The following is a 25167-nucleotide window of genomic DNA, read 5'->3' as shown; positions in this document are numbered from 1 at the left end:
AAAACGTTCTTATGCAAAAATGATTTTGATAATATAATTGTTGCCTAAAAAAAAAAAAAAAACTGGTGGTCTCTCTCCAGACAGGACGCAGTTTCTGCTTTTCGCCACACGAGGGCGCCACCTGCCATTAAGTGAAACAAATCGTGTGTTTTGAAAATGATGTTAGTCTGCCACATAATGATCACTTGCGTGTGACAGACAGAAAGTCACCACCAAGTCTTTTAATAGTCACCGCGGAACATATTAGTGGATTTTTAATAACCACTTCAACAAAAAGATGAATATTTTAAGAATTCAAAGTGGCTCGTCACCATGACAACCTCAGCTCAACTTGCTGGGTGACATCCCAGGGAGGTTTGCGGAGGTTTTCTTCTTGATGGACATGCTTGGAGAGAGAGTCACATCTGCACTGACGTCACCCACAAAGAGAGAGAGAGAGAGAGCGAGAGAGGGGGGGGCTGCCAATTTGAAAGCCGGACTAGTGGGACATACCCCGGCGAGTGCGATGAGTGGGAGCAGCCTCCTCCAAAGTCCTTCTCGCTCTCTTGCTTTGCATGCGTGCATGCGTGCGTGCACTCGCCCCCCCCCCCCCCCCTCCCCGCCCGCACTCTCACCCCCTCTCCCCTCCTCTTGCAACCTCATAAGCCAGCCTGAGTCAAGATTATAACGGGTTGGAAATAGAGAGAGCCCCGCCAGAGGAGAGTGCATTGTTTTGTTTTGTTTCTGAATTGGAGCCACTGGGTTGCTTCCATGCCCAGCCGAGAGGATGAGCAGGAGCAGGAGATGAGCGCAAGAGCACGTACCGGCCCGGCGCTTTGTGGGACGGACATTGTCTCTTTGGAAGCACATCCTGCACACTTGGACCGGAGCTGACCACGACCTGGATGGTAAATAGCACTCCTCTGAATTTAGTCAACTCTATGACAGGTACTTTTTTTTTTTTTTTTTTTAAGAGCTCCTTATTAGGCAGGCACACCTGCACAAAACACAAGAGCAGTGAGGACAAAATTTTCTCTGATATCTCATGCATATGATACTTTATCATTTTTGAGTTTTGACTTGGATGTCCACTGGATTTCAAAACAATGAGTCCAAAGAACCTCACAGATGCCATTGAATGTCCCTGAAATGTTTTTGAATGAAAAGTTTGTCTTGATTGGAATTATTTCTAATCTAGTCCTTATTAAAATGTCATCTTATTCATCAATCATAGTTTGATTTTCTTACAATGGTCAATTTTGGTCATATTGTCACATTTGAGTCATTCGTATTAAAAATGATGAAAACATCCCTTTAACTCAAAATCAGACCAAAAACCATCAAAGATGCACAGATACCCCTTTTTCCATCAATCTTGGTTGGATCTTCTTTGGATGTCTTCATAGTTTGGTCCTTAATCATGTCAAGCAATCTCCAGTCCAAAGAGCCTCTGTTTTGGAAGAACACAAAGACGCTTGAGAGGTAGCTCAACCACACAAGCCAAGCAAGAGCGGGTCGCCTTAACGCCTTGATTGATTCCTTTGGCAGGAATGCAGATGGATGCGCCGAGGCAAGTTTCCGATGTAGAGCTTCCTCTCCGGAGTTCCACCTGAGCGTCTGATGGATGGTCGTGTTTTGGCCGAGCTGCGGACATGAATCGTGAGGCCTCCGCCGTGACGTGGACGCGCTTGCCTCCAGGAGAAATCTGAGCATCCGGAATACACGCACACTTTTTTTTTTTTTTTTTTTAATCCGAGCCAACCAGGGGACGCAAACCATGGAGTTGTTGTGGTTTGTCCTCGGATTGAGCGCATGTTTTTAGTCCGACTGTAGCACCCTCTTCCCCTTCCTCCTCCGCCCCGTCCCATCTCCCCCGGTCCTGAAACCCACCACCCCTTTCCCTCATGTCACATCTTTCCCAGAATTATGGAAATTTTGTGGAAGACGCTAACTTGGACATTGAGCCTGGTGGTGGTGGCCGCTTCGGAATTTCAGAGCGTCAATCGACTTTTGCACGACTCTCAAGGTAGGGCGTCGAAACGAGTTTGCGAAAAGTGGCATCGCTGTCCTTTAACATGTGGAATCATCTTCACAGAGGAGTTCCTGTCCTACCTGCAGCACTATCAGCTGACCGTTCCCGTGCGAGTGGATGAGAACGGAGAGTTCTTGAGCTACACTGTGAAGCACCACCGACCCGGACGACGGAGACGCGGGGCGGTCGACCCCTCGGCGGACCCGCCGGAGTCGCAGCTTTTCTACAGACTCTCGGCCTACGGGAAGCACTTCCACTTAAACCTGACTCTCACCCCTCACTTGGTCTCCAAGCATTTCACGGTGGAGTACTGGGGCCGCGACGGCATGGAGTGGCGCCACAACCTGGTGGACAACTGCCACTATGTGGGATTCTTGCAGAACCGCAGCGGTGCCACCCGAGTGGCGCTCAGCAACTGCAACGGCCTGGTGAGCGCAAAGTAAACCACTCGAAACCTTGGACGATTCCTTGAAAGAGTCATTAAATCCACTAATGGTCTTTGCGATGGAAAAAGTCCGCGTGCATTCTTGTGCCGGGCTGCGGCTTCTGTTTCAGTCGTTTTTCTTTCAGTCACTGAGCGGTTTTTGGCCAGTCAACATGTCACACTGATAATGTAATTCAACAAACGACCTGGCAGCGAGAAGAATTTAAGAAAGGAAAATGAAGTGTAGCTTGCAAATGTGAAGATGTATTCGAATGCCTCGTAGCCAAATGTGTTGGCAGCATCGAGACGCAGCATCATAAATTGAATTAGTGTTTGCCCCCCCCCCCCCCCTCCCCTCCCCCTACTCGCAACACCAAAAATGGTCAAAAGCGAGCGTGCGCTTTAATGCAATCAGCCGTCTGGACAATTGGAAAACTTTGACTCACTCTTTAAAAGACCCAAATAAAATAAGCTTTTAATTTTCACAGCGCCAAGACACTTTTTGGTGCTTTAGGGTAATTGTTTGAATGCTAGTCCTCGCTCTAATTGCTTGTTTGACTGGCATGCTAAAGGATTACGTATTGAAATTTGGCTGGGCTCCTCTTTGTGGCCGGGAAAATTGGAGGAGATGCAAAAACAACCGATATGGGTCACCCATTGCTATTCAAAAGTGTTTAAAAAGTCGGACGCTGCAGGGGTTGTAAATATGTTGGCTTTTTCAAGGACCTCAAAATCCGAATGGCAATTAACGTTGTGCTTTGTCCCTCATCTTCCCCCCCCCGTGACAAGCACGGAGTCATCACCACGGAGGAAGAACAGTATTTAATCGAGCCATTAAAGAACATGTCCTCCCCCTCCGGCCAATGGAACCTGGAGGAAGCACAGCAACACGTTATTTATAAACTGTCCGCCGTGCCCTCGTCGCAGGAGCAAAGCCAGGAGTTGAGTTGCGGCATTTCAGGTGGGTGCACCAACCTTTTCAAACTCAGTACTGTATTTGTAATTGGCATTGCAAACGGGAAATCTGTCCTCAATTTCCTGACCTGGATAAATACGAGTTACAAATAAATTAATAAGACTTGTAATAAGTCACACTGCTCAAGATGAAAAGTACCCAGTCAAAGCCAAGTCAAGCAAGTCTGAAGTGACTTAGGTCTGACTCCAATCTAGTCATCTCTGAATCTACATTCCTAAACAGTTCTGACATTCACGTGCGAGAAGAAGCACTATGTCAAAAGAAGAACCAGGTGGATATTGAGGTATTTGGGACAGGGTCTTCTCATAAGAAGCAGCAAAAAGCTGTCGTCGGCAGGAAACCAGCATGCCCCAACATGTACCATCTTAGCATCTGGGTCATAAAGCCAAAAGCTGCCAAGTTCAAAGGGGAAGACTCATGCACATTTTAGTGACTACTGCCAGAATCCAACTCCAGAGATGTCCAATGATTGTTGGCTGGAGACCAGTCTGGGGTCTACCACGGCTTTTGCCCCAAAGTCCCAGAGCCCACTCAGTAAATCAAATTGTTCATCTGTGGTTTACAGACCTGGTTAAAAACAGTGCCCAGTCCCCAACGTCAGCCGCAACCCAACGTGACGACACGATCCGAAACGGCACGCAACGAACGCGGCGCTCCGTCAGCACCGAGCGCTTCGTGGAGACGCTGGTGGTGGCCGACAAGATGATGGTCGGCTACCACGGCCGTAAAGACATCGAGCACTACATTTTATCCGTCATGAATATTGTAAGTTTGATCCCGCTTTCTCAGAGGGTGCCCCCGGCGGACGCCTTTTGTCTGACTTTGTGTCTTTTCTTCTTTTCTGGAGGTCAGGTTGCCAAACTGTACCGCGATGCCAGTCTAGGAAATGTTGTGAACATTATTGTGACGCGGCTTATTGTTCTGACTGAAGATCAGGTATGAAGAACCCACACAGGAAACGCCGCTAAGATGGTTTATGTTGGTTGGTTGCATCATCACCTCCATATCTATCCCGCAGCCCAACCTGGAGATCAACCATCATGCCGACAAATCTTTGGACAGCTTTTGCAAATGGCAAAAATCCATCCTGTCCCACCACAGCGACGACGGCAATAGTATTCCGGAGAACGGGATGGCCCACCACGACAACGCCGTACTCATCACTCGGTGAGGACGGACGGTTCTTACAACTTGGATAACCGAATAAAGATGAAAATAGAAGGTGCTCTGTGCAATGTCCTGCAGCAGGAACCAAAAGCTACGCTTTATCTGCGGTGTTGTTGGAAGGACTGGTAAACTATAGCAACTCAAGTGTTTGCCGGCGGATTGTGTTTCAAGAACAGTCTCTTCACTTTGTCATCAGAGCGTTCTTGCTTGTTGACGCTGTGCAGATTTACTCTCGGGTGTTTCGCTTCTTTTAGCATTAGACGGGGTTTAATTGACTATTAATCTATTTGCCAGGTCACTTCGATCACAAGAGTGGGGTTTTCGGGTTGGGGCTAGGACTGTGTCTGGTCCGAAGGGGGGAGTCTTGGTGTTAGGTTACGCTGAGTTTTGAGATTAGGTTTAGGGTACCTTGTTTGGGTTTAGAGTTAGGGTTTAGTCCAGGGTTTGGTTTCCAGGGTAGTGGGTTGGGGTTAATTCCGGGCGAACCTGTTCCCTGGGTAGAACAACGGCTGTGTTGGGAAGAAGGCGGGAAGCAGAGTGAAATCAAATTTGCCGTGCCTTTGGTTTTAATAGATTAAAAGCTTTAGATCCGATTGGATCATTCGTGGCCATTGTAAGATGCACGCGGCCTCCCTCGGCTGCGCTCTATTGGATTACCGGCACGCGAGTTAGCGGGGTCAAAAGTTGGGTCAGGGGCGAGGCTCGGTACACCTTTGTGCGGTCCGAACCGAGCCGTCACGACAAGTGCTCATATTGTCCCTCTGGTGTCTTGTTTTAGGTATGACATCTGCACCTACAAGAACAAACCCTGCGGAACGTTAGGTGAGTGCGGAATTGCCTGCTACGAGGCGACAACCTGAAATGTCACGGTTTGACTTCAATCCCCTGGTTCCCTGTCGGTATTTATTACACTGACATTGGTCTTAAGCAAATACCCGTCTCCTCCCTCTTCCTCTACCACCTCCAGCCTCGTCCCTCCATCTTATCTGCACAAGGGCCCGAAGGCAGCACAGTATATCTTGGAGGTAGTATCGTGACTTCAGGGAGCGCCCTGACAGATTGACCACATTCGTCACATTCCCCCGGTGGCTTCAATTGCCTAGGCATCTGCTCGGCTTCCTCGTCGTCTACCCGCGACCTTCCCCCCACCCCCCCCTCCCGCCCTCTTCTCTGGGATCATGCTCCAGGGGCTACAACTCTGGCCTTTTGGGGTCACGGAGTAATCACGGAGCCTGGAGATAGTACACAGTCCACGCCGGTGTTAAGAAAACAACTCACGCGCACATTCTTCAACTAATCGCAGAGTAGCCACACTCCTTCCTTTCCCTCCCTCCCACCTTCTTTCCTCACCTTCAGGCTCGCCTCCTTCCCTTTCGGCCCATCGCGATTTGCGAGTCTATTCTTGTTTAGCCTCTTAGCAAAGAGGATACAAAAGCCGTGACGCTCTTAGCCGAGGCGCAGTCGGGGGAGCTGGTGTAAACTCACCGCCGCAGGTGCCTTCCCCCGTTCGGACCCCCACCCCGCCCCCCGCTGTGGATTTTGGAGTTGAGTTTAAAGGGATTGCCGCATGGGAAATACAAACAAAGATCTGACACTATGCCTTGGTGTCCAGATTAGAATACAAAAGGGCTTTATTCGACACATAATGCTTGCCAAATACTCAAAAGATAAGCAGCTGATTGAGATAAACGCCAGCAACACTAATAATCGGCGATTTGGCCGAACGCGAGATGTTCTTCATACTTCAAGCCTGGATGACACGCAGAGAAAGATGTTCGGAATTCTTTTCTCGTATTGGAGACAACCGTACTTGAGATGTCAACATGGACCAAATGTGTTTCTGTTTTTCCAGTTCTGATGACGTTAGCAACATTTCAGGCCAAATAAACGATTGGTGGGGGAACACTCTTGCAGTCACACACTCGTGCCCTTCCCCCACGACACACACACCTACTTTGCCCCGTCATCCGATCCCCTCTACACTCACCTGTAGATGCAATCTTTGAAGAATTGCCTCCTGTCTCCCTATCTGACCTCTCGGGCTTTTTGGGGAAGAAAGGCCTCGTGACACCTGGATTGCAAGGGAGGCTGAAAGTTGAAACAGCCTCTCCCGCTCTCCCTTTCTCCTCTCTTCTCTTTCGCCAGCTCCCAAATGAGGAAAACATCTATTTTTTTAATACTCTGACAGCTTTTCGGGCGCGGCGGCTGCTACGTTTCCTTCCTTGGCTCGGGTTTTAGGCCATGCCTGGCGCTTCGTGAAGTGTAAACCTCCGTCTCGATGTTTTCCAGCGGCCGGAAGCCAATCCTGAGATTTCTCCTGCTCTGGTGGGGGAAGTGAAACTAGGAGATTGAAACTATACCGTGTAGTTGGCAGGGTTGGTCAAAACTGGGGTCACCTGTTGTGGAGGAGCTAGCGATTAGCTTAGCGATGACAAATCTAAGGGTCTAATAAGGTTGCTTGCATCTGACTTCTGTCGTGTGTTTTTTTTTTGTCTTGAGGCTTGGCCTCGGTGGCGGGAATGTGCGAGCCGGAGCGGAGCTGCAGCATCAACGAGGACATTGGCCTTGGCTCGGCGTTCACCATTGCACACGAGATCGGCCACAAGTGAGTCCAAATGATTTTTTTCCGGTGGCATGAAACGAAATGGCTGCACACCAACCACTTAAAGACCCTTAAGTGAATTCAAAGATTTGTTTCTTAATACATGACTATCGGTTTAAAAACATGCACACAAAACTACGTTTCGAAAGCAAAGACTGACTTTTACGATACGTATTTTGCAAACAAAAAGAGTTTTGGGCTGCCCGCCTCGTGATTGGGCTCCATCATGTGACCTCCCATATGCCTGCTCACCACCTTTAAGCCGTTCTGCCTCTTCCCGGGCCGCGTGCCTCGGGACTTGGCACGAGCTCCGAGTCCAGCGTGTCGCGCGTGCATACCTTTGGCTCGCGACTCTAGTGCGCAATAATGATGATGTATTAGCCTCCCCGGAGAGTTGTGCAAGATGGCGATTTCCTTTTATTATGTCTCGTGTCTGCTTCTGTTGCAAGGGGCCTGTTGTAAAAATAGTCGATGCCTGCAGAAGATGTATAAGGAATAACAGCGCGGCCGGGCCTGATTTATTTCCAGAGTGTTCTAAGATGTCACATACGCGGCCCGCGCTAGAAAAACAGCTTGAGACGGCGCGATGCGGTCGGGTTTGTTAAATACATTAGAGCTGATTTGTGCTCCCGGGGCCCGCAAGGAAAAGTTTAAATTGATTGTTGAGATGATTAGTTTTCAAACTCTCCGGCTCCGGTAATTGATCCAAAGGATTCCCCCCCCCCACCCCCTACTTTTCAGCCTCTCTGGCGGCACGCTCAGACCTGCTGGCGCTGATTGACAGACAGGAATCACATTGATGATCAGGACTGTGACTTTGGAGTTTTCAAGGTCTGGTAGCAAAGTAGGGGATAAAATAGAAAACACGACGAAGTTAGATTCACAAATTTGGTAGAAAGACTTCAGACCCCAAATCCAGTATGCTTAAGGCAAAAATAAATGGTCTGGGAACTCTCCAGTAATTGAACCAAAGGACCCCCCTCCCCCCGCGAACTTTCCAGCCTCCCCGGTGGCCTGCTCGGACCTGCCGGCGTTGATTGACAGGCAGGCATCACAGTAGTGATTAGGATTTTTTTCTCATTCCTGCTGAGCTCCAGACAGGGTTTGACCCTTGACCCCAGGCTGCGCTCCTCACAGCTGTTTTAAGACCCCGAGGAACGCCGTCGTTAAGTGGTGGGCTAACTCATTATCTTCCGCCTCGCAGCTTCGGCATGAACCACGACGGCATCGGCAACTCGTGCGGCACCAAAGGCCACGAGACGGCTAAGCTGATGGCGGCCCACATCACGGCCAACACCAACCCCTTTTCCTGGTCGGCCTGCAGCAAAGACTACATCACCAGTTTCCTCGAGTAAGTGGATGATGACTGCTAACCCCCAATGGGCCAATGGAAAGACATTTTTTTCCTAGAACCTTGATCAAGATTAGGCCACAAAGTAATATGAACAGAGTATAAATAATAAACAGGCAAGACTTATCCTGTCACATAAGTCTAAAACTAGTCAAGTCTCGAGCTAGATATTGAATTCTATGAGCTTATCCAACACCTCAAGCCCATGTCATACTTTTAGTGCGCTGAATTGTCTTACTAGTCAGGATAAAGACGATACTAGTCCATAGACCTTAAGTTGGATATGAAGGATATCGAATAAATGCACAAATGGCTTGCCATACGCACACACACACACACAACCGCACGCTCGCAAATTTTTTTGTCGGAATGAGGCCCCGCTGGCTGCCAGCCTGGCATGGTGAAAAACGTGCACGGGCCCCAAGTCAGACAAAGCCAGACAAAACATCTGGAGTCGGCCTTCGGCGTCTGGCAGAAAGCAGATACCCGCCATCCTGACGGGGAGCTCCTGGCCCGGTCGTTCCTCGCACGTCACGCTTGCTTCCCCGACCAGAACCTCCACCCCGGCCGTCACATTAGATGTAGTGCTTTCTTCAAATGTAGAAAATTAGCTTAAATTGATATGAAATAATCAATCTATATTTTCCAAAGTCAAAAAAAACGAAGCAAAGAACAGATAAGTACGGACATAAACGAGGGAGAGTATAAATGTTCCCCGTGAGACTCAGGACCACCTTTAAACCTTTTTATATGCCCTCGGCTGCGTGATTCAGGACTTGGCAGCTTCCAAGTCCGGCAGACTTTTTTTTGCTGCGTCGTCTCTTTTTTGCCGGTGAAAACATCCAACGGCAATCGAGAAGCTTTTTTGAGATTGAATGGATGTAATAACAGGACCAGGTATTCTGTTCTACCGTTTAGACGGAAGGTCAGAGTCACCCCGTAGCAGCAGATCCCCCCCCCACGTACGCTTCTCTGCACCCGTTGCCCTGCCGCGTTCGTGTGCAGCGCTGGCGCGGCACGTGATTTACGAAGCGGATCCCGCGCCACTGTCTGCGGGAATAGAAAAGGCTTTCATGTGCGCCTTTGAGCATCCGGGCGCTTTTCCAGACAATGACCGCTCTCAGCCTTGACGTTCGAGTGAACTCTCGAGGATGTGACGTCGGGTCGAGGTATATTTTAATGGCCTCGTTTGTTCACGGAGAAAGTCGGTTTCCACCTGGAATCATCTAGTTGTTAGCCGTTACTTTTCCCCGCAGGTTGCTCACGTTTTGGTTACCCTGGCGAGGCCTTCAAGGAACGCGAATAATAGCGTGCGCGCTTGTCACAAAATGTTTCCGGCTGAAAGCTGTGAACCGAGCAGCACCCCGGATGGAGATGACAAACAAAGAGCCGCTTAGTGTGCTCAAAGGGAATCTGCTATCCAAGCCCCCCGCTCGTCTTCTCTTATGTTACACCTCATTCGACATTAGCCAGTTTTTTTTTTTTTTTTGTGAAACTTTAATTTGGTTTTTTATGCCTTGGTGTTTCCAACAAAAGGTTTTTGTCTGTAAACTCCAATTACCCTGCCTTACCCAGCCTTCCTGCCTCCCCCAGACAGAGCTTTTGGATATCACACACACGCTTCTCTCCCTGCCAAGTAAACAACTTTGGCCGTCACGTTGGCCTACATACGCTTTCTTGCAGCGCTTTGTTTGGCTTTTTAAGAAATGTTTTATGAACACACTCTGCTGAAGAGTTCAGGATGAGTTTACGTGGCCAACCTGAAGGCAGCGCTCGAGATGTTTGAGGCTCCTGAGAGGAATTGGCATCTTTTTGCGGTCAAGGTATTTTAGTAGTTACAATAAATCAGTCAAACGAGTTATTGAATGAGGAAGAATCTTAAAATTGATTGGAAGAGGGTTGTAGAAAGAAGGGAACAGAATAGGAAGAACAGGTTCTTCAAGATAGGACAGGACAGACGTCCCAAAGGACCTGATTGTTCCAAGGTTGTAAAAGTCGGGAAGAAAGGGACAAGACATTTTGGAGCTCACCTATTAATTATGCTGATGTTATTCTGAAAGGAACAGGACAGGACCTTGAAAACGGAATGATTTCAAGAAGGTTGTAAAAAGACGACAAATAGCGGCAAGACTAAATCCCTCGTTTGGATTCGTTTCCTTTCACGCGGAATAGCAACCTGTGAAAAAGGTGGAAAATTCCCCTGTAGAGGAAAACACTAGTCTTCGTGTTATTGGACTATTTAAGAAGACATTTTTAGAAGAGTCCTGAATTATCTTCAGTCTTCTTGTCGTCTACATTTGTGTTGTCAGCCAGCCCATTTTTTTCTGTGGTGGGATGGAAGCCTTCCACCACAGCTGCCACAGCTGGAAAGTACACAGTGTTATAGTAAACAGGGTTTTCCAAATGAAATACACAAGGTCCGTTTTATCCTAATTGGGTAATTGTCTAAGGTTAGCTCCTCGTAGAAGAAGCCCGGCGAGTTTATCCAGAGTAAACACCCGCGCTAATCCAACAACAAGTCGTTTATTTTTCCAGGGAGTTCTCTTTGTGAGCGCTTGTTCGTCTTTGACAAAACAGACTAAACATTATACATCGAACTCAGACAGCCTTATAATTGGCATTTTCGTTTCCACCGTGGAAAATTCAGCAATGGGGGCAACTGATATGGTCCAGGTCCATTTGTGCAAGAAACAATCCTATTGTAGTTTTGTGTTTTTGACAGCTCAGGTCGGGGGACGTGTCTGGACAATGAACCTCTGAAACGAGACTTCCTGTACCCAACAGTGGCTCCGGGGCAGGTGTACGACGCTGACGAGCAGTGCCGTTTCCAGTACGGGGCGTCCTCGCGCCAGTGCAAGTATGGGGTAAGAAACCAGAACCCGCTCAACCGGCCAGAGGTGGGAAGTAACCAAGTAGAAAGATGCGAGTTAGGTTTTCCAGGTAGACTTAAGTCTATTGTATAGTCCCGTAACAATTTGTCCATTGGATGTGAGCCAATCAGTCTGCCTGAGTATTCCACGTTGTAGACGAAATTCCAGCCAGTCTTGACGTCGTCACATCTGGAACGTGCGTTCATGGACAAACTTTTTTTATACAGGTCCTTGAAAAGTCATGGAGGGATTTTTTTTCAAAAACGCTTGGTCGTTATCGCCAGTGACATTTACCGCCGGTGGAGGTATTTAGACTCGCGCAGGCGGCCTGCCCCTGTGGGAAATGAGCTAATAGGCTCTTCAGGTTTATATTTCCTGTTTGAGAGAAGGAGGTTGGTTTTTCTGGGTGGGGGAGATAACTGTTTAATTATTGTCTTGCAAGCGGTTGGGACGGTTTCCGTCAGCACCTCCGGACTGAAGTCAATGTTGGTGATGGTTGATATGGTGATGGCCAATAATGAAAACTTTTGGAATGGAAGCCAGCTGACGATCCAAACCTACCAATAGAATCCCTCACCCTTGGTTCTTTTTTTTAATCACTTGCTTGTTCTCTCCTGGCGTCATTCCATCAGGCCCATATCCATGTTGGCTAGGTCCCGGGCCGTTGACCTTTAATCCGCGGAGGCTGTGATAGGGAACGCAAGTGGCACGGTGGATTATTGAAAGCAGCTGGTAACAGGAAGTGGCTGCAACCAGAGAGGGATAGTTTGCTGCTTTGTTTAATCTGGAGAGAGGCAGGGGGGGCACTGGAATATTTACTGACTCACAGGTCACAATCTGTATACCGGATCATAACTCTTCTTCATAGGCTAGCTCTTCTGCCGAGCACGATTGTCCTGTAAAAGTCTTTGAAGTAAAGAGTGGACGGAAACCTCTCGGGATTTTCTATTTCTCTATGTTCTCGACCAGACATCCTGAACTTTTGCATCCATTTCAATGTCCCAACAGCCACAGTAAATTCAGGGTGTCAGATTTTGAGATCCTTCCAATTTCTTAAAAATCACAGAAGTATTCACAGCTAACCGTTCAGATGTTTAAGGGGAACAATGTGAAGGAAGACTGGAGGCCAACCGGCAGCAGCTGAAGAGGATTTTTGGGTATCAACCTCCGAAGGGGTCTAGAGTAAACACTGTTGTGTTTGTCCAGACACTCAGTAAGACTAAAGATATTCGAGAGGCCAGCGGGTCATCTTGTAGACTTGGGAGGCCCTTCGCTTAGCTGGGAACGGCGCTTCCTTGACATCGCTATCCGACGTGGTGCCGAGGTGAGCAAGCGTTAGTCACGCCGTTGATCCAACTGACTCAAGACATTGAGACACACCAGGACCTTTTGCTCCGTGATGTTTCCGCCGTGCAGGTTGATGAATTACAGAAACTCCCCTTGTTGCGAATGACCCCAGAAGGCTGTTTGTAATTTGAAGAGGCAAACCCAAAATTGTTACTTGATGGGATCTCTTTTAGTCGACCATAATGCTGCCTATCAAAACCTGGTCCACGACAAAATTCAACTCAGGAACATGTTCAGAATATTTGGTAAAATGTTCTGACCAACTTGCTTTTGCTTTCTTTCCTAGGAAGTGTGTAGAGAGCTCTGGTGCCTTAGCAAAAGCAACCGCTGTGTCACAAACAGTATTCCTGCCGCCGAGGGAACGCTGTGCCAGACGGGGAGCATCGAGAAAGGGGTAAGTTACTAGACGGGAGAGGAGTTGGTCATTTTGCCACCTCTGCACACTAGCGAGGCAAGCTTTACGTCACCGGCATGCCGTCCAGGTTAGGCAGAGACAGTTTTAACGCGGATTACGTCGCTTATTGTGGACGGATGGTTGGCGGTCTAAAAGGGAAGAATGGGAGAGTGTCATGAGCTGTCAGCGGCCATTAGCATTAGCTCAGTGGAGCCTTTGAGGGTCGGGGCCCGCCGACAGGATCCTGGACAACACAGGGGGGCCCCAGGTTGAGCCGGGGGGGCTTTTGGAAGCGCTTTTGGAGCAGTTTTTAGGAGCGCTACCCCGCCGTTGTCTGTCTACCCCGGCTGGGATAGCTTCAAAGGAACACGACTGTCAGCCGTTTCTCACCCGCCGTGTAATGAAGAGAGGCCGGGCCAACGGGATAGGGCAGCGGGGCAAAGGGGGGGGGAGTGGATAGGAGAGAGACAAAAAGTGACCTACTGAACTGAGCTTCTTGTGTGCTCTCACCTTGCTGGAGGTTGTTGTGTAATGCAAAACTACCAGCTGCAACATAATCTCGTTTTCCAGAGCTGTCGAGGACGTACGGGACAAAGCCAGGAAAAGAAAGAGGACAGTAACCGGGTACAAATAGTTTGTAACTGTACTAAAAGACCCTGATGTGTTTCTTAATACATGTTTGAAGGTAAATCTTGAAAAGGTGCTAAGACTGGGAAGTCTCGTGTAAAAAGCTAATCGGTTTCTAAATTTGACACACCGCATTGTTAACAATACCGCTTTGTTAAATACTTCAGTACCTCTGCCACCTCTGGTCACCTTGAAGCTGACACTCGCGCTCGAGGCTCTTAACCCACTGACACAGTTGGTGAAACAAAAGGCCTAGGCCTGCCTCTGATCCGCTTGGATCTCCCAACAGGCTTAGCAAGCAGCTTTGCACCCTTCCGATGCGCCAGGCCGACTCTTGCATCCAATGTCTCAGAAGACCACAACAAAAGAGGGTCTTCCCCTTTCTCATAAAAAGGCTGGTCAAGTAGGGGGTCACACCCAGAAGACTGACCCATTTTTATCTTACAAAGGTTTCAGGTCGAACGTAAAGAAAGGACATGTAATATGAGTTAAAATATGTAAGAGAGCTTTTTGCTTCAACTCAATGGACATTGTTCCGGCGCCTCAGTCGAATGGAGGCACTATAACACAGCTAGCATCAGTTAGCATCGAGCTAAACGAACTGTCATAAGCGGTTGTTTTAAATACACAAAATGTAATTCTTCTAGTTTTATGTTTATCTTGACAGTAAACCTCAACTGGGAGAAGCATTAAACAGCTTGAAGCCTCTTTTTTTGAAAAACTGTTCACTGTCTGCCAAAATCCTTCGTGCGGTGAAGCGAGTTAACTTGACCGCCACTGTACAGCGCTCGTATTACCAACGGTTGCTCGCAAATCAGCCGGACGACAATTTGTATCTGAAAAAAAAAACACCCAAGTCCCGTCACTCGTATCTCGTGGAACTTTTGTCCTTAAGATTTGCGATTTCTTTATTCCTGGCCCACAAAATGTTTGGCTTACTCAGCAAATTCCGGAAAGAAAAGCAAAGAAATAATTTCCCTTGTGACAAACACTTAACGGACACAAAAAAAGGTCACAAGTGCCCTGAGTCAGACATAAAAGCCTTACAAGGACGGCTGCAGAAATGAACTAATGCGTAAATGAAATTATGGGCTGAGTAATGGTGCGATTGGGACTTAGCGTATGTTTAAAAGGGCTTGAAAGAAGGATCGCGCACGTGTTGCCTACGGAAAAAAAAGTCATCAGTCAAGCGCTGTATAGTCTACATTTCACGCCGAAGCTAATTTACAGCCTGGACGGGCCGCTTGGAAAACAGTAAAACTGACACTTGTGTTGTCCCAGCGTGTAATAAGTTGCCGCCAGCTTATTGTACTCTTCCCCCTCCTCGCAAGTGGTGCTACCAAGGCGAGTGCGTGTCGTTCGGGACCTGGCCGCAGAGCGAGAACGGAGGTTGGGGTCCTTGGTCCCTGTGGGGGGAGTGCAGCAGGACGTGCGGCGGCGGAGTCTCCTCGTCCATGAGGCACTGTGACAGCCCAGCGTAAGTAGGCAAAGTAAGCCAAACACACACACGTGCGTCTGTCGGTGTGCACGTGCGAGTGTATGTAAGCGGACCTGGCGGACCAGACCGGAGATGGATCACATGGCGGCTACCTCTATCCCCAATCCGGGGCTTTTGTGTTTATAAATTCCACAGTTACTATGTTCTTCTTTTCTGACTTTAGTCTTTGGTAGAATTCTTGAAGAGCCATGGGGTGGACACTTTAGAGGGTCCGCTGTAATTGGCAGCTCTGTCATGTTTGGTGAGGTTGTTGCCGTGGCGACAAATGATGTCACCGCTCATTCAAGTGTCCCGTGTCCCCTAACTCAGACCTTCCGGAGGAGGGAAGTACTGCCTCGGGGAGAGGAAGCGCTACAGGTCCTGTAACACTGCCGTGAGTTTTTCTTCTTCTTGTTCTTGTGCAACCTGAAGCTTGCGGGAGGCTTTGCTACGCTTTCTGGGCAAGGTCTTTCGAAGGTCAGTGCACAGCTTCCTGACTTCCCGTCTCCATGGAAGTCCGGCGAGACGGAGGTTTAAAAAAAAAGTGATTCAGTAGAGCCGCAAGGGATTATAACACATCGCTCGTGACACTTTCTTGGAGTGCACGAGGACGAGCTTCGCGCTTTAGCAACAGGCCGAGCGTTTGGAGTAACGCTTAGCGTAAATATTTAACATGGCCACGTGTCGACATAGCTATAAATCTATACTCGAGATTAGAATTTGCATAGAAGAGAGAACAGCAAGACAGAATCATTCGATGTAAACAGCAAAGTTCGGAATATTTACAAATGTAAAAAAAAATCGTAGCAGGATGGAATAGTGCTTCAGTCACTTCGAAAAGAGCGAGTGTTGAAATGTCATGTCAGGTCGCCATGAGTCGTGTCAAATCCAGTTAGGCGTGTTGCTGAGCAAGGTTGCGTCAGGTAAATTGGCGTCGGATTATGAATCAGGTTAAGTCAGGTCATGCGTGGTCAGTTGGTGTCCAAGAACAATCCGTCCATCAAAATCTTCTCCACTTACGCAATAGATGGATTGCCAATGAAAAAGGGAAAGAACGAATGAATCCAAAAACAGTTTTTTTATGTGTGGCAGGCCTGTCCATCGGGATCCCGCGATTTTCGGGAGAAGCAGTGCGGCGACTTTGACAATATGCCTTTCCGTGGGAAGTACTACAACTGGAAGCCTTACACTGGCGGTGAGATCAAGAAAAACCTTTTAGTCCTGAGAAAAGGTCCAGACAAATACTTTTGCTTTCCCTCACAGGCGGCGTTAAGACATGCGCACTCAACTGCCTGGCGGAGGGATACAACTTCTACACCGAGCGCTCTCCGGCCGTCATCGATGGCACGCGTTGCCAGGCCGACTCCTTGGACATATGCATCAACGGCGAGTGTAAAGTGAGTCATTTGGTTTGATTTCATTCTTAGGAGCCGTTGCATTCAAAATATTTTTGCGTTCCAGCACGTGGGGTGTGACAACGTGCTGGCGTCAGATGCCAAAGAGGATCGATGTCGAGTGTGCGGCGGCGACGGCAGTACCTGCGAAGCCACCGAAGGACTCTTCAACGACTCTCTGCCCCGAGGAGGTTTGACACATTTAAAATTTAATGAATGTTTCTGTTCAGATCCTCCAAAGTACTGAAACATAATAGAGTATGATGTCATGAGATTACATAACACCGCATTGCGTCCGTCGTAGTGACACAGATGTGACGCCGTCTGTAGCGAGAAACATCTTTGTCCTTCTATGGTGGGCCGAGCGTGTGCGTCTAAAAATACTTGTCGTGTCCTCCCACTTTTTGTCCTTTTTTGGACCAATTGGCTTTTCATTTGGGCTCCATTCTATACATGTTAAATAAAAACTTCTCTTGCAGGCTACATGGAGGTGGTCCATATCCCCAAAGGTTCCGTTCACATCGAGATCCGAGAGGTCACCATTTCCAAGAACTACATCGGCAAGTACCAAATTGGTCTGAAATGTGTTCGAGGGAAATTTGGCGGACTGTTGGGAGGGGTGTAGTACTTTCCGGAGATCCCCTTAGGAGAAGCTATCATATCTGAACGTTTAGTTCCAGGACTTCCAAGTACCACGGAAAAATGCCTAATTTAAAGCCAATCTAGATGATAGTTCCTGCGTTTCAAACACACTGTGGTTCTCCAAAAAGCCCGTGATTATGTAGTTCCTGGAACTAAAATTGTCAGCTATGTCACCTGTATCAAGACCTTCTTAGAATTTCCTCTACCCACTTTCCAACAGCAGGAACCTAAACCTGAACGTGCACCTTTGTGAGGACCACATAGGCTAGACGAGCTGTTCTGGGCTCGTAGTTCCTGGAAATGAAAGGTCCCGAAGAGATATTGCCAAGACCTGTAATTTCCCCGGAGTTTCCCCTCGAAATGTAGCTTAATAGCACATTTTGACAGGAGGAACGTTACCAGAGATGATCTTATGCAGTACTCGCAATGCATCCTGGCTTATCTTGCTCTTTTGGAACAGTTTATGACAAATCAGTGACGAGCTTGAAAACATTTGAAGCAATTGTACACACAACAGCACTCACAATCAGTGCCAGATGTGCCGTTTCGTTATTCGTAAACACGTGACGCCGGCCGGGAAGGCTTCACGTGCGTTTGGTGGAAGCGGAGTTTGTTTTGACAACTGCGAACCGAGGCGGCGTTCAGCAGATTAGCGGCGGATTTCACCTGAGCACTTTTCCCGTACGTATCGTGTGTGTGAGGACAGAGGCTTGTCAGACGCGATGAAGACGAACGAGGCCGATGACATCACACCCGCTGATTGTCTCCACCTGTAGTCTGCTCGGCTACCGTGCACATCTGCTTCTCGTTCTCGGGCCTCTCCAAAATGGCTTGGTTTGGTCGTTGTGATTATCTTGTGGCAAATAAATGGACTTTTAAAGGGCTTTCCCAGACTTAAATACTACGTTTGGAAGGTCAGAGAGCGCCTATGATTGGCTCGTTGACATATCTTGGATTTAAAGCAAGCCTTTAAAAATCAGTTTGAGGACTGGCCTTAAAAAAAAGGGGGGTTGAAGGGTTTGTTCATCTTCTGTCTCTTTCCAGCCTTGAAATCAGAGGGGGACGATTATTACATCAACGGCGCGTGGACCATCGATTGGCCCAGGAAGTTCGATATAGCCGGGACCGCGTTCCACTACAAGAGACCCACCGACGAACCAGAATCTTTGGAAGCCCTCGGGGCAACCACAGAGAACTTGGTTGTCATGGTAACACTTCAGCCAATCGGTTCAGTGACTGTGTGGCTTTGCAGAAACTAAACATTGCGTTTTCTCTCAAAGATCCTCCTGCAGGAACAGAACCAGGGCATCCGCTACAAGTTCAACGTGCCCATCCAGCGCACGGGAAGTGGCGACAACGAGGTGGGCTTCTCCTGGTACCACCTGCCCTGGTCCGAGTGCTCGGCGACGTGCGCCGGAGGTAATTGGGCATCTTTAATCACTTTGAATATAGCATAATCCTCAGTTCAGGGTGGAACATCTATTCCATAGAACGTAGCCAGAAAAATGGTCTATCGTGCACCATCCGCAACGTGTAGACCACGTACGTATGTCAGGACCTTGGGTAAACCGAGCACCCCGTCTCGTACCTGCACTCAGCGGCCGCAACATGAAGTTCACCTGTTGTGCCGTTCCAAAGATAACAATGCTAACCGAAACTGACAAGCGAGGCTCGTTCGCTCCTCCGGACCAACGTCAAACGCTCCAGTCTGCGGCGGCGAGCCAACGTCAGCCGTCGCCTCAGGAATGACTTAAGCAAACCTTTTAGGACTCCGCGTAACCGGAGATTCTCAAAGGATTCCAGAGCAGAAGAGGCAAAAATATTCACATTCTGTAATTAAGTGGAAGTACAGATAGTTTTGTAAAAACAGACTTGGATAAAGGGAATTGGCACTGATTGAACTTGAGTCAAAGTAAAAAGACTCCGAAATGGAACTAAGGAAAAAAATAAGAATCTCACGGGGGGATAAGGACTGAGAATGACTATGAAGAGTGAAAATCCGCAAATACTTCCACTTATCCACTTTCTATACCGCTTATCCTATAATCTGTCCACCTGTCGTCGTAAGGATCCCAGAAGCAGGAGGTGGTGTGCAAGCGACTGGACGATAACTCAGTGGTCCAGAACAGCTACTGCGACCCGGACGGCAAGCCGCCCGACAACCAGCGGGACTGCAACAGCGAGCCGTGCCCTCCTGAGTACGTCAAAACGAGTCTGAACGCTCACCAGTTGAAAATATGTGTATATGTCGTCCGATTTGTGGGCGATACATTCCACGGCTATCCGTAATAGGTGAAATGCAAAACATCGTAAACGAGCTAACAAATTAGCCTAGCGGTGATTTCAACCGCGGATAAATCGAACATACAATACAGGATTAATTGAATAACCTCAAATAAACTCTAAAACCTAACCTAACCTAAAACGTGATATCTTGAAAAAGTGAAAATAATAAAAGCACGCAGATTTACAACTTTCCGCGCTCACCCGGCGCCAATAATACAAAGCCTGGAGAGCGACCACCTGTGTTTGATGCTTTTGGCATGGAGGTACGCGCAGGTGCGAGGCGACTCGGCGGCCAAGTGGTGTCAAGTGTGACGCGAGCAGACATTTTTTCCTTTTTCTTTGCTTAAGAGCATGCGTGTCGCTCATCTGGATCCACTCCCCGTCGCACACGCTCCTCGCCGGGTCTTTCACGGACTAGCGCAGATGTTTGAACGTGGTAATTGCGCGTGGAAGATGATGTCATATCACTGACACGGGTCAAATTACGCAGTAAAAAATCGTGTTAGTCGTATTTATTTAACCGTTATTTGGTACAGTTTTATTCTGTACTGCTTTATTTATCCTGTAACCGGTTTTTAGTGAACATGGGGGCCTTATTATTTTTGCGCTCTCCCAGGTGGTTCATTGGCGACTGGTCTGAATGCGGCAAGACCTGTGACGGCGGCATCCGGACTAGGACGGTCCTGTGTATTAGGAAGATCGGGGTGGTCGAGGAGGAGACCCTGGAGGACACCCACTGTCTCACCCACAGACCCATCGAGCAAGAGGTCTGCAACAACCAGTCCTGCCCTCCCAAATGGGTTACGCTGGACTGGTCCGAGGTAAACCATTGGCCGGAGCTCAAATCCTGACGAATCAGGTTTTGGTTTTCAGTCGGGTGACTAAACGCTTTTTGCAATTTTAGTGTACACCCAAATGCGGGCCCGGATTCAAGCACCGCATCGCCTTGTGCAAGAGCAGCGATCTGACCAAAACCTTGCCGCCCGCCCACTGTCCGAGCCACAACAAGCCGCCGGTTCGAATCCGCTGCAGCCTCGGCCGCTGTCCCCCTCCGCGTTGGATCCCTGGCGAATGGGGCCAGGTACGTTTCTGCCCGTGTGTAGTATCTCCCTCGGTCCGTTTCAAGTCAGAAAACATTTCTGGCACTTTTGGGAAAACGCTTGAATGCGTTGAGTCAGCGTTTACAGGGTGACGCTGTGTTGCAACTCAATTTTTTAAAGTTCAGAGGTCAACAGTCAGACTGTCTCAATCCCGGCAAGTCTGCGGCAACATCAAGGAACCTTTGGCAATTCAATCATCCAGCAGACCCCCACTGATAACCCCGGGTGGTCCATCAAAGGGCGGCCCCCTCAGAGGTTAAACCCTCGTGGAGCAACAGCTGGAGTCCGCTCGCACTTTCTCACGCCGCGGCGGCGCTAATTACATGCCTCGTCCACAAAGAGAGGCGAGACGAAGAATATGGATAGAAGTGTTTGTTTAAATTCTAAATGAGCCTATCAAAACAAAACAAACAATATAGGCCTATTCCTTTTGTCTTTGCAGTGCTCAGCGCAATGTGGCCTGGGCCAGCAGATGCGCACGGTGCAGTGCATGTCCTACACGGGGCAGCCGTCCAGCGAGTGCGCTGACGCCCTCCGACCCGCCGCCATGCAGCAGTGCGAGAGCAAGTGCGACGCCACGCCCGTCTCCAATGGTGACGGTAAGACACCCGGGTTTTTCTTTTAAAATATTTTTTTTTTAGTCATTTATCTCAAAAGCAAAATAAATACATTTTCACGTATTTACATTTAGTTTGATCAAATCCTTTAAATTCTTAAAAAAGGAGAATTATTTGATAATATTTTTTTATGAATTACATTGTTTACCTTGTACTTTTTAATTCAATTCTTCATGTGGTATGACATGGTCGGTCGAGCTTGCATGGAAAACGTGAGCAGCGTTTACAGGCCGGCTAATGGGATTAGCCTCGGGCTAATTGTCACTTCACGGACAGCAGTGAGGCAACGTCTGGTCTCATTGGGTCCGGCCCAGGCGTGGGCCCGAGCCTAATAAGGGAAGACACTCCGATCACGATAAGGCATTTAGAGCCACGGTGCGCTTGGTGTGTGCGTGCGAGTCGTGGCAGCGAGCCCGGAGAGCCGTGCGGGCCAGAATCCTTCTCGGTCTTCGGCACGGCCTCCAAGTCGAGCCGCTGTGTTCCCTGAGGAAGGTTTCGCCTCATAAGTATTACAATTACGTGTGAGTCACCGCGGCAGGCCGTCCTTCAAGCTATTTTTAGACCTCGACTTTTTCAATGGGATCAAGGACCTGTTTGTTATCTTTCGTGGTCCAATATCTATATTATCAATATCGACATGGAGTCATTTTGCTTTCTTCTCGTCTGCGCAGAGTGCAAAGACGTCAACAAAGTAGCCTACTGCCCGCTGGTGCTCAAGTTCAAGTTCTGCAGTCGGGCCTACTTCCGGCAGATGTGCTGCAAGACGTGTCAGGGCCACTGAGCCCCCCCCCCACATAAAGACGGGAAGCCCGCGAGCCAGGAAAGGAACGCCGCCGTTGACGATGACTCTGACGCACCCGAAATGGGAACGCGACCGTTCGTGGTTGGCCAGAGAGCCAAACCGCTGCTCTCTGACACAAAAACTGTTCACTTCTGTGAAGTGGAGCTCGGAGGAGGATCGGTTAGTGATGTTATTTTATTATAATAATAATTCCTGGAATCATCGTCGAGTCTTCCTCCGAGTTGCTGTCCGATCCAAAGTGCTGGACACGTGGCTAACAGAGGACGGACGGATGGACGGACTGGCGAGAAACGCTGTCGTCGGGGCGGACATTTGGCTTGGCTGCACTTTTTTTTTTTGTGTAAATACATAAACGCCAAGGAGCTATGACGGCCCAGAGCAAGCCCCGCCCACAATCATCAGCGTACTGTGTATTTATTATACAAATTCCACAGTAGCCTTCTGTCTCGGAAGGGAATGTCATGTCATTGGATGAAACCATGACATACTGTCATTTTTGTGTTTCCCAACCTTTATTGAGCCAAGGCACATATCTCACGGCAAGCAAAGAAAAAAAAAAAGGGAAGATTTACATATTAAATATATACTGTAGCTTTCCTTACCCACATACGAGTCAAGTACCTTAACTTATCCAACGCCAGCTGTTTATTCGCTTTCCGAATCGCTTTCTGTCCGTGGCTTCCTAACTTCCTGTTTGATGGGGCATTCAATACTTAAAGACCACGGGGTCATAGGTCGTGAAATTTTTCAGCTGCCCTCGTTTCTTCCAGCCAATGAGAACAAAAAAGGCCCAAAGTCAATATGGTGCTAACCATGGTAAATGCTGGTCGTGTTCTTGTCATGTTTGTACCTCACACTGGGAATGTATTTGTTGTCGTGTTGTATTGTCGTACAGCCTAAAAAAATAATACGAAATTAATAACAGGACACTTGAATCCCGTCATCAACAAGCCATTACTGCTGGCTCAGGAAAGCGAAACTTTATATCGGACTCTTTTGTTGTTGTTGCTGCTGCTGCTAATTTTTAGCGGCCAACATCAATGTCATTTCTTGAAGGAGGCCGTCGAGCGATGGGGGAAAAAGGACAGCGGCAGAGTGGTTGGATTTAAAAACGCTCGGACTTTAAACGAACAAAAAAAAAAAAAGGTACATGTTGCTGTGAACTTTTTTGAATGTCACATTGCTTACATACTAAAAAGAAAGACAAGGAAAAGCGTCATGTGATGAGTTGTGTATATTTTATATTCAGTATTAATGTTGCGACACTGTTACTAATTTTTTTCCCCCCACCACAAAATGTAAATTATATGCTAATTTATTGTGTTGTCTGTTTATTTTCACTGCTTGTGAAATTGACATTTTAGCATCTTGGGGAAAAAAATGAAAAATAAGCAGTGACGCAGCCTCTCACCCACATTTTTAAAAACAAAAAAGTTAGATACAATAAAATGGACTGATTTTAAAGAGACCACTGTGTGACTATTTGTGGTGCTAAAATTCCAGATGGTAGCAAAATGCTAACGATGATTTAAATCGTTTAGTTTCATAATCGTTAGGCATATAGTTTACGTCTCTATATCGTAGCATACTAGTGGGTTGCCAGGTTGCTTGAACTACACATTTGACTTTCAAAATAAATTAATATTTAATAAATTAAAATTATAATGGAACTTTTCACCCTGGTTTTATCCCCCTTTGTTCGGGGTTGCGATGAACTTTAGACAAAAAAAAAAAGTCGACTCAACTTTGAAGCACAGACACGATGATGTAAGCAGACCATTAAGGGAGGACGCCGGAGATTTAAGTTCGTTCATTAGAAGTGTTTGCCATCTTTTATTGAGCCCATATTACATGACGATATATTGTGGTAACATAAAAGATCTGTTCAGGGAAACGGGAGGACTTACTGTCTTCACCTGAATGTGCAGACACGTCCTGGTGTGTGAGGCGCTAACAACAAGAACAACAACAAGGCACTAATCATCACAGCCAACCGCGGCTCTGTCTACAATCAAACGCTCGGCGATGAAAGCTCTGAGTGTTGTGGACACTTTAGCACTAGAACAAAGCACAGCGGGATGAGGAGCTCCAGATGGTGTACTCGGACACAGAGCATGCAGAGTCCACATTGGGGTAGGGTGTGGGGGGGGTTGAAGAAACTGACAGGCCGGAATGCCGGACCGGAATGGGAAGGTCACAGCTCTGGCACCTGCTATCTACTGAGGTCCGCTTAGGGCTTGGTGTTGGTAAGCCCTGCCAGTTTTTTCCCACAGCTGATGTCCAGACTGAACCACCAGATGAAAGCCTCGGAGGAGTTCACACCGATGTCAAAGATGTGAAGAGAAAGTCTTCAGCTGCGACGACTTGAGAAAGACGGGAGGGTTTCGGGAGAAGATCTCGCATTTTGGGGAAATTGGAGAGGCGAAGCAAAGGCTGGCCAATACTCGTTTTAAATCCAAACAAGTGACAACTCATAAAAGTTCCAGGACTGAGGTCCAAAGATACGTTTGAATCCAAACTATAAGTTTTCCAACAACCTCAATGTCACGGTCATCTTGATATGGACCACGTTCTCGGTTGCTGAGAAAGCGTTTCTTCGTGGTGGCTATTCCGAGCTACTCCAGGTCACCTCTACGGGTTTCAGGTAAGTGGATTGCATTCATAAAGAATCGATAGCCAATCACTTAAGCCGACGGACCGGAAAAAACAGCACCGTTTTGGTTAGAAGGTCCTTCAGAGAAAGTGAGGAGAGAGAAGTACTAAATCCATCACGAGTGAATTACGAGTTTCTGCTCGTAGGAAACGACAGGCGGCTAATGAGGACAAATGGTAATGGAGGTTATTACTCTGGTGGCTTTTATTGACATGCCGTTTCTGTCCCACGTCCGGTCTTGGCTTTGATGGCAACCTTGAAGTCACTAGCTTGAAGATGCTATGATTCTTTATAGATTATTCCAAGTGTTGGTTCATGATCTTTCCAGAAGTTCTCAACTTCAAGAAGATGGTATCCAAAGATCACAGCCCAAGTGTCAACCTCAAGAAGGTGTGCAAAGATTCCAGACCACTTTGCTTCCAAATCA

At 47.9% G+C, this 25167-nt stretch overlaps 2 protein-coding genes across 6 annotated transcripts in view; one reads left to right on the top strand and one right to left on the bottom strand.

The window, feature by feature from the left end:
• LOC125979751 (spliceosome-associated protein CWC27 homolog) overlaps positions 1-25167 on the bottom strand; it is a 38431-nt gene that overhangs the window by 3005 nt on the left and 10259 nt on the right. Inside the window, exon 2 of one of the 3 annotated variants that reach the window (XM_068652760.1) lies at positions 804-1429. The exons of 1 other annotated variant lie outside the window; for it this stretch is intronic. In XM_068652760.1, the coding sequence (XP_068508861.1) occupies positions 804-1114 (311 nt within the window). In that variant the 5' untranslated portion in view covers positions 1115-1429. Of the gene's footprint in view, positions 1-803; positions 1430-25167 lie in introns of those variants that run through there. One more of the 3 variants, XM_068652761.1, reaches the window with a different exon arrangement.
• adamts6 (ADAM metallopeptidase with thrombospondin type 1 motif, 6) lies at positions 739-23555 on the top strand. Of its 3 annotated transcripts, XM_049738310.2 has the most exons (25): positions 739-887; positions 1528-2005; positions 2075-2439; positions 3225-3396; positions 3977-4176; positions 4264-4347; positions 4430-4578; positions 5357-5400; positions 7078-7183; positions 8385-8531; positions 11254-11395; positions 13035-13142; positions 15101-15246; positions 15577-15640; positions 16339-16441; positions 16510-16643; positions 16708-16831; positions 17120-17200; positions 18327-18490; positions 18563-18701; positions 19351-19480; positions 20185-20389; positions 20473-20649; positions 21111-21267; positions 21957-23555. In XM_049738310.2, exons 2-25 carry the CDS (start codon positions 1906-1908, stop codon positions 22064-22066), a joined length of 3351 nt encoding a protein of 1116 aa, XP_049594267.1. In that variant the 5' UTR covers positions 739-887; positions 1528-1905; the 3' UTR covers positions 22067-23555. The 3 variants fall into 3 exon arrangements, with proteins under 3 accessions (XP_049594267.1, XP_049594266.1, XP_049594265.1); XM_049738309.2 differs by having other exon boundaries at positions 1528-2439; XM_049738308.2 differs by having other exon boundaries at positions 1528-2439; positions 3977-4347.

Source organism: Syngnathus scovelli, chromosome 13, assembly GCF_024217435.2.
Source record: "Syngnathus scovelli strain Florida chromosome 13, RoL_Ssco_1.2, whole genome shotgun sequence".
Lineage (NCBI taxonomy): Eukaryota > Metazoa > Chordata > Actinopteri > Syngnathiformes > Syngnathidae > Syngnathus > Syngnathus scovelli.
This window is presented reverse-complemented; position numbering and strand designations above follow the sequence as displayed.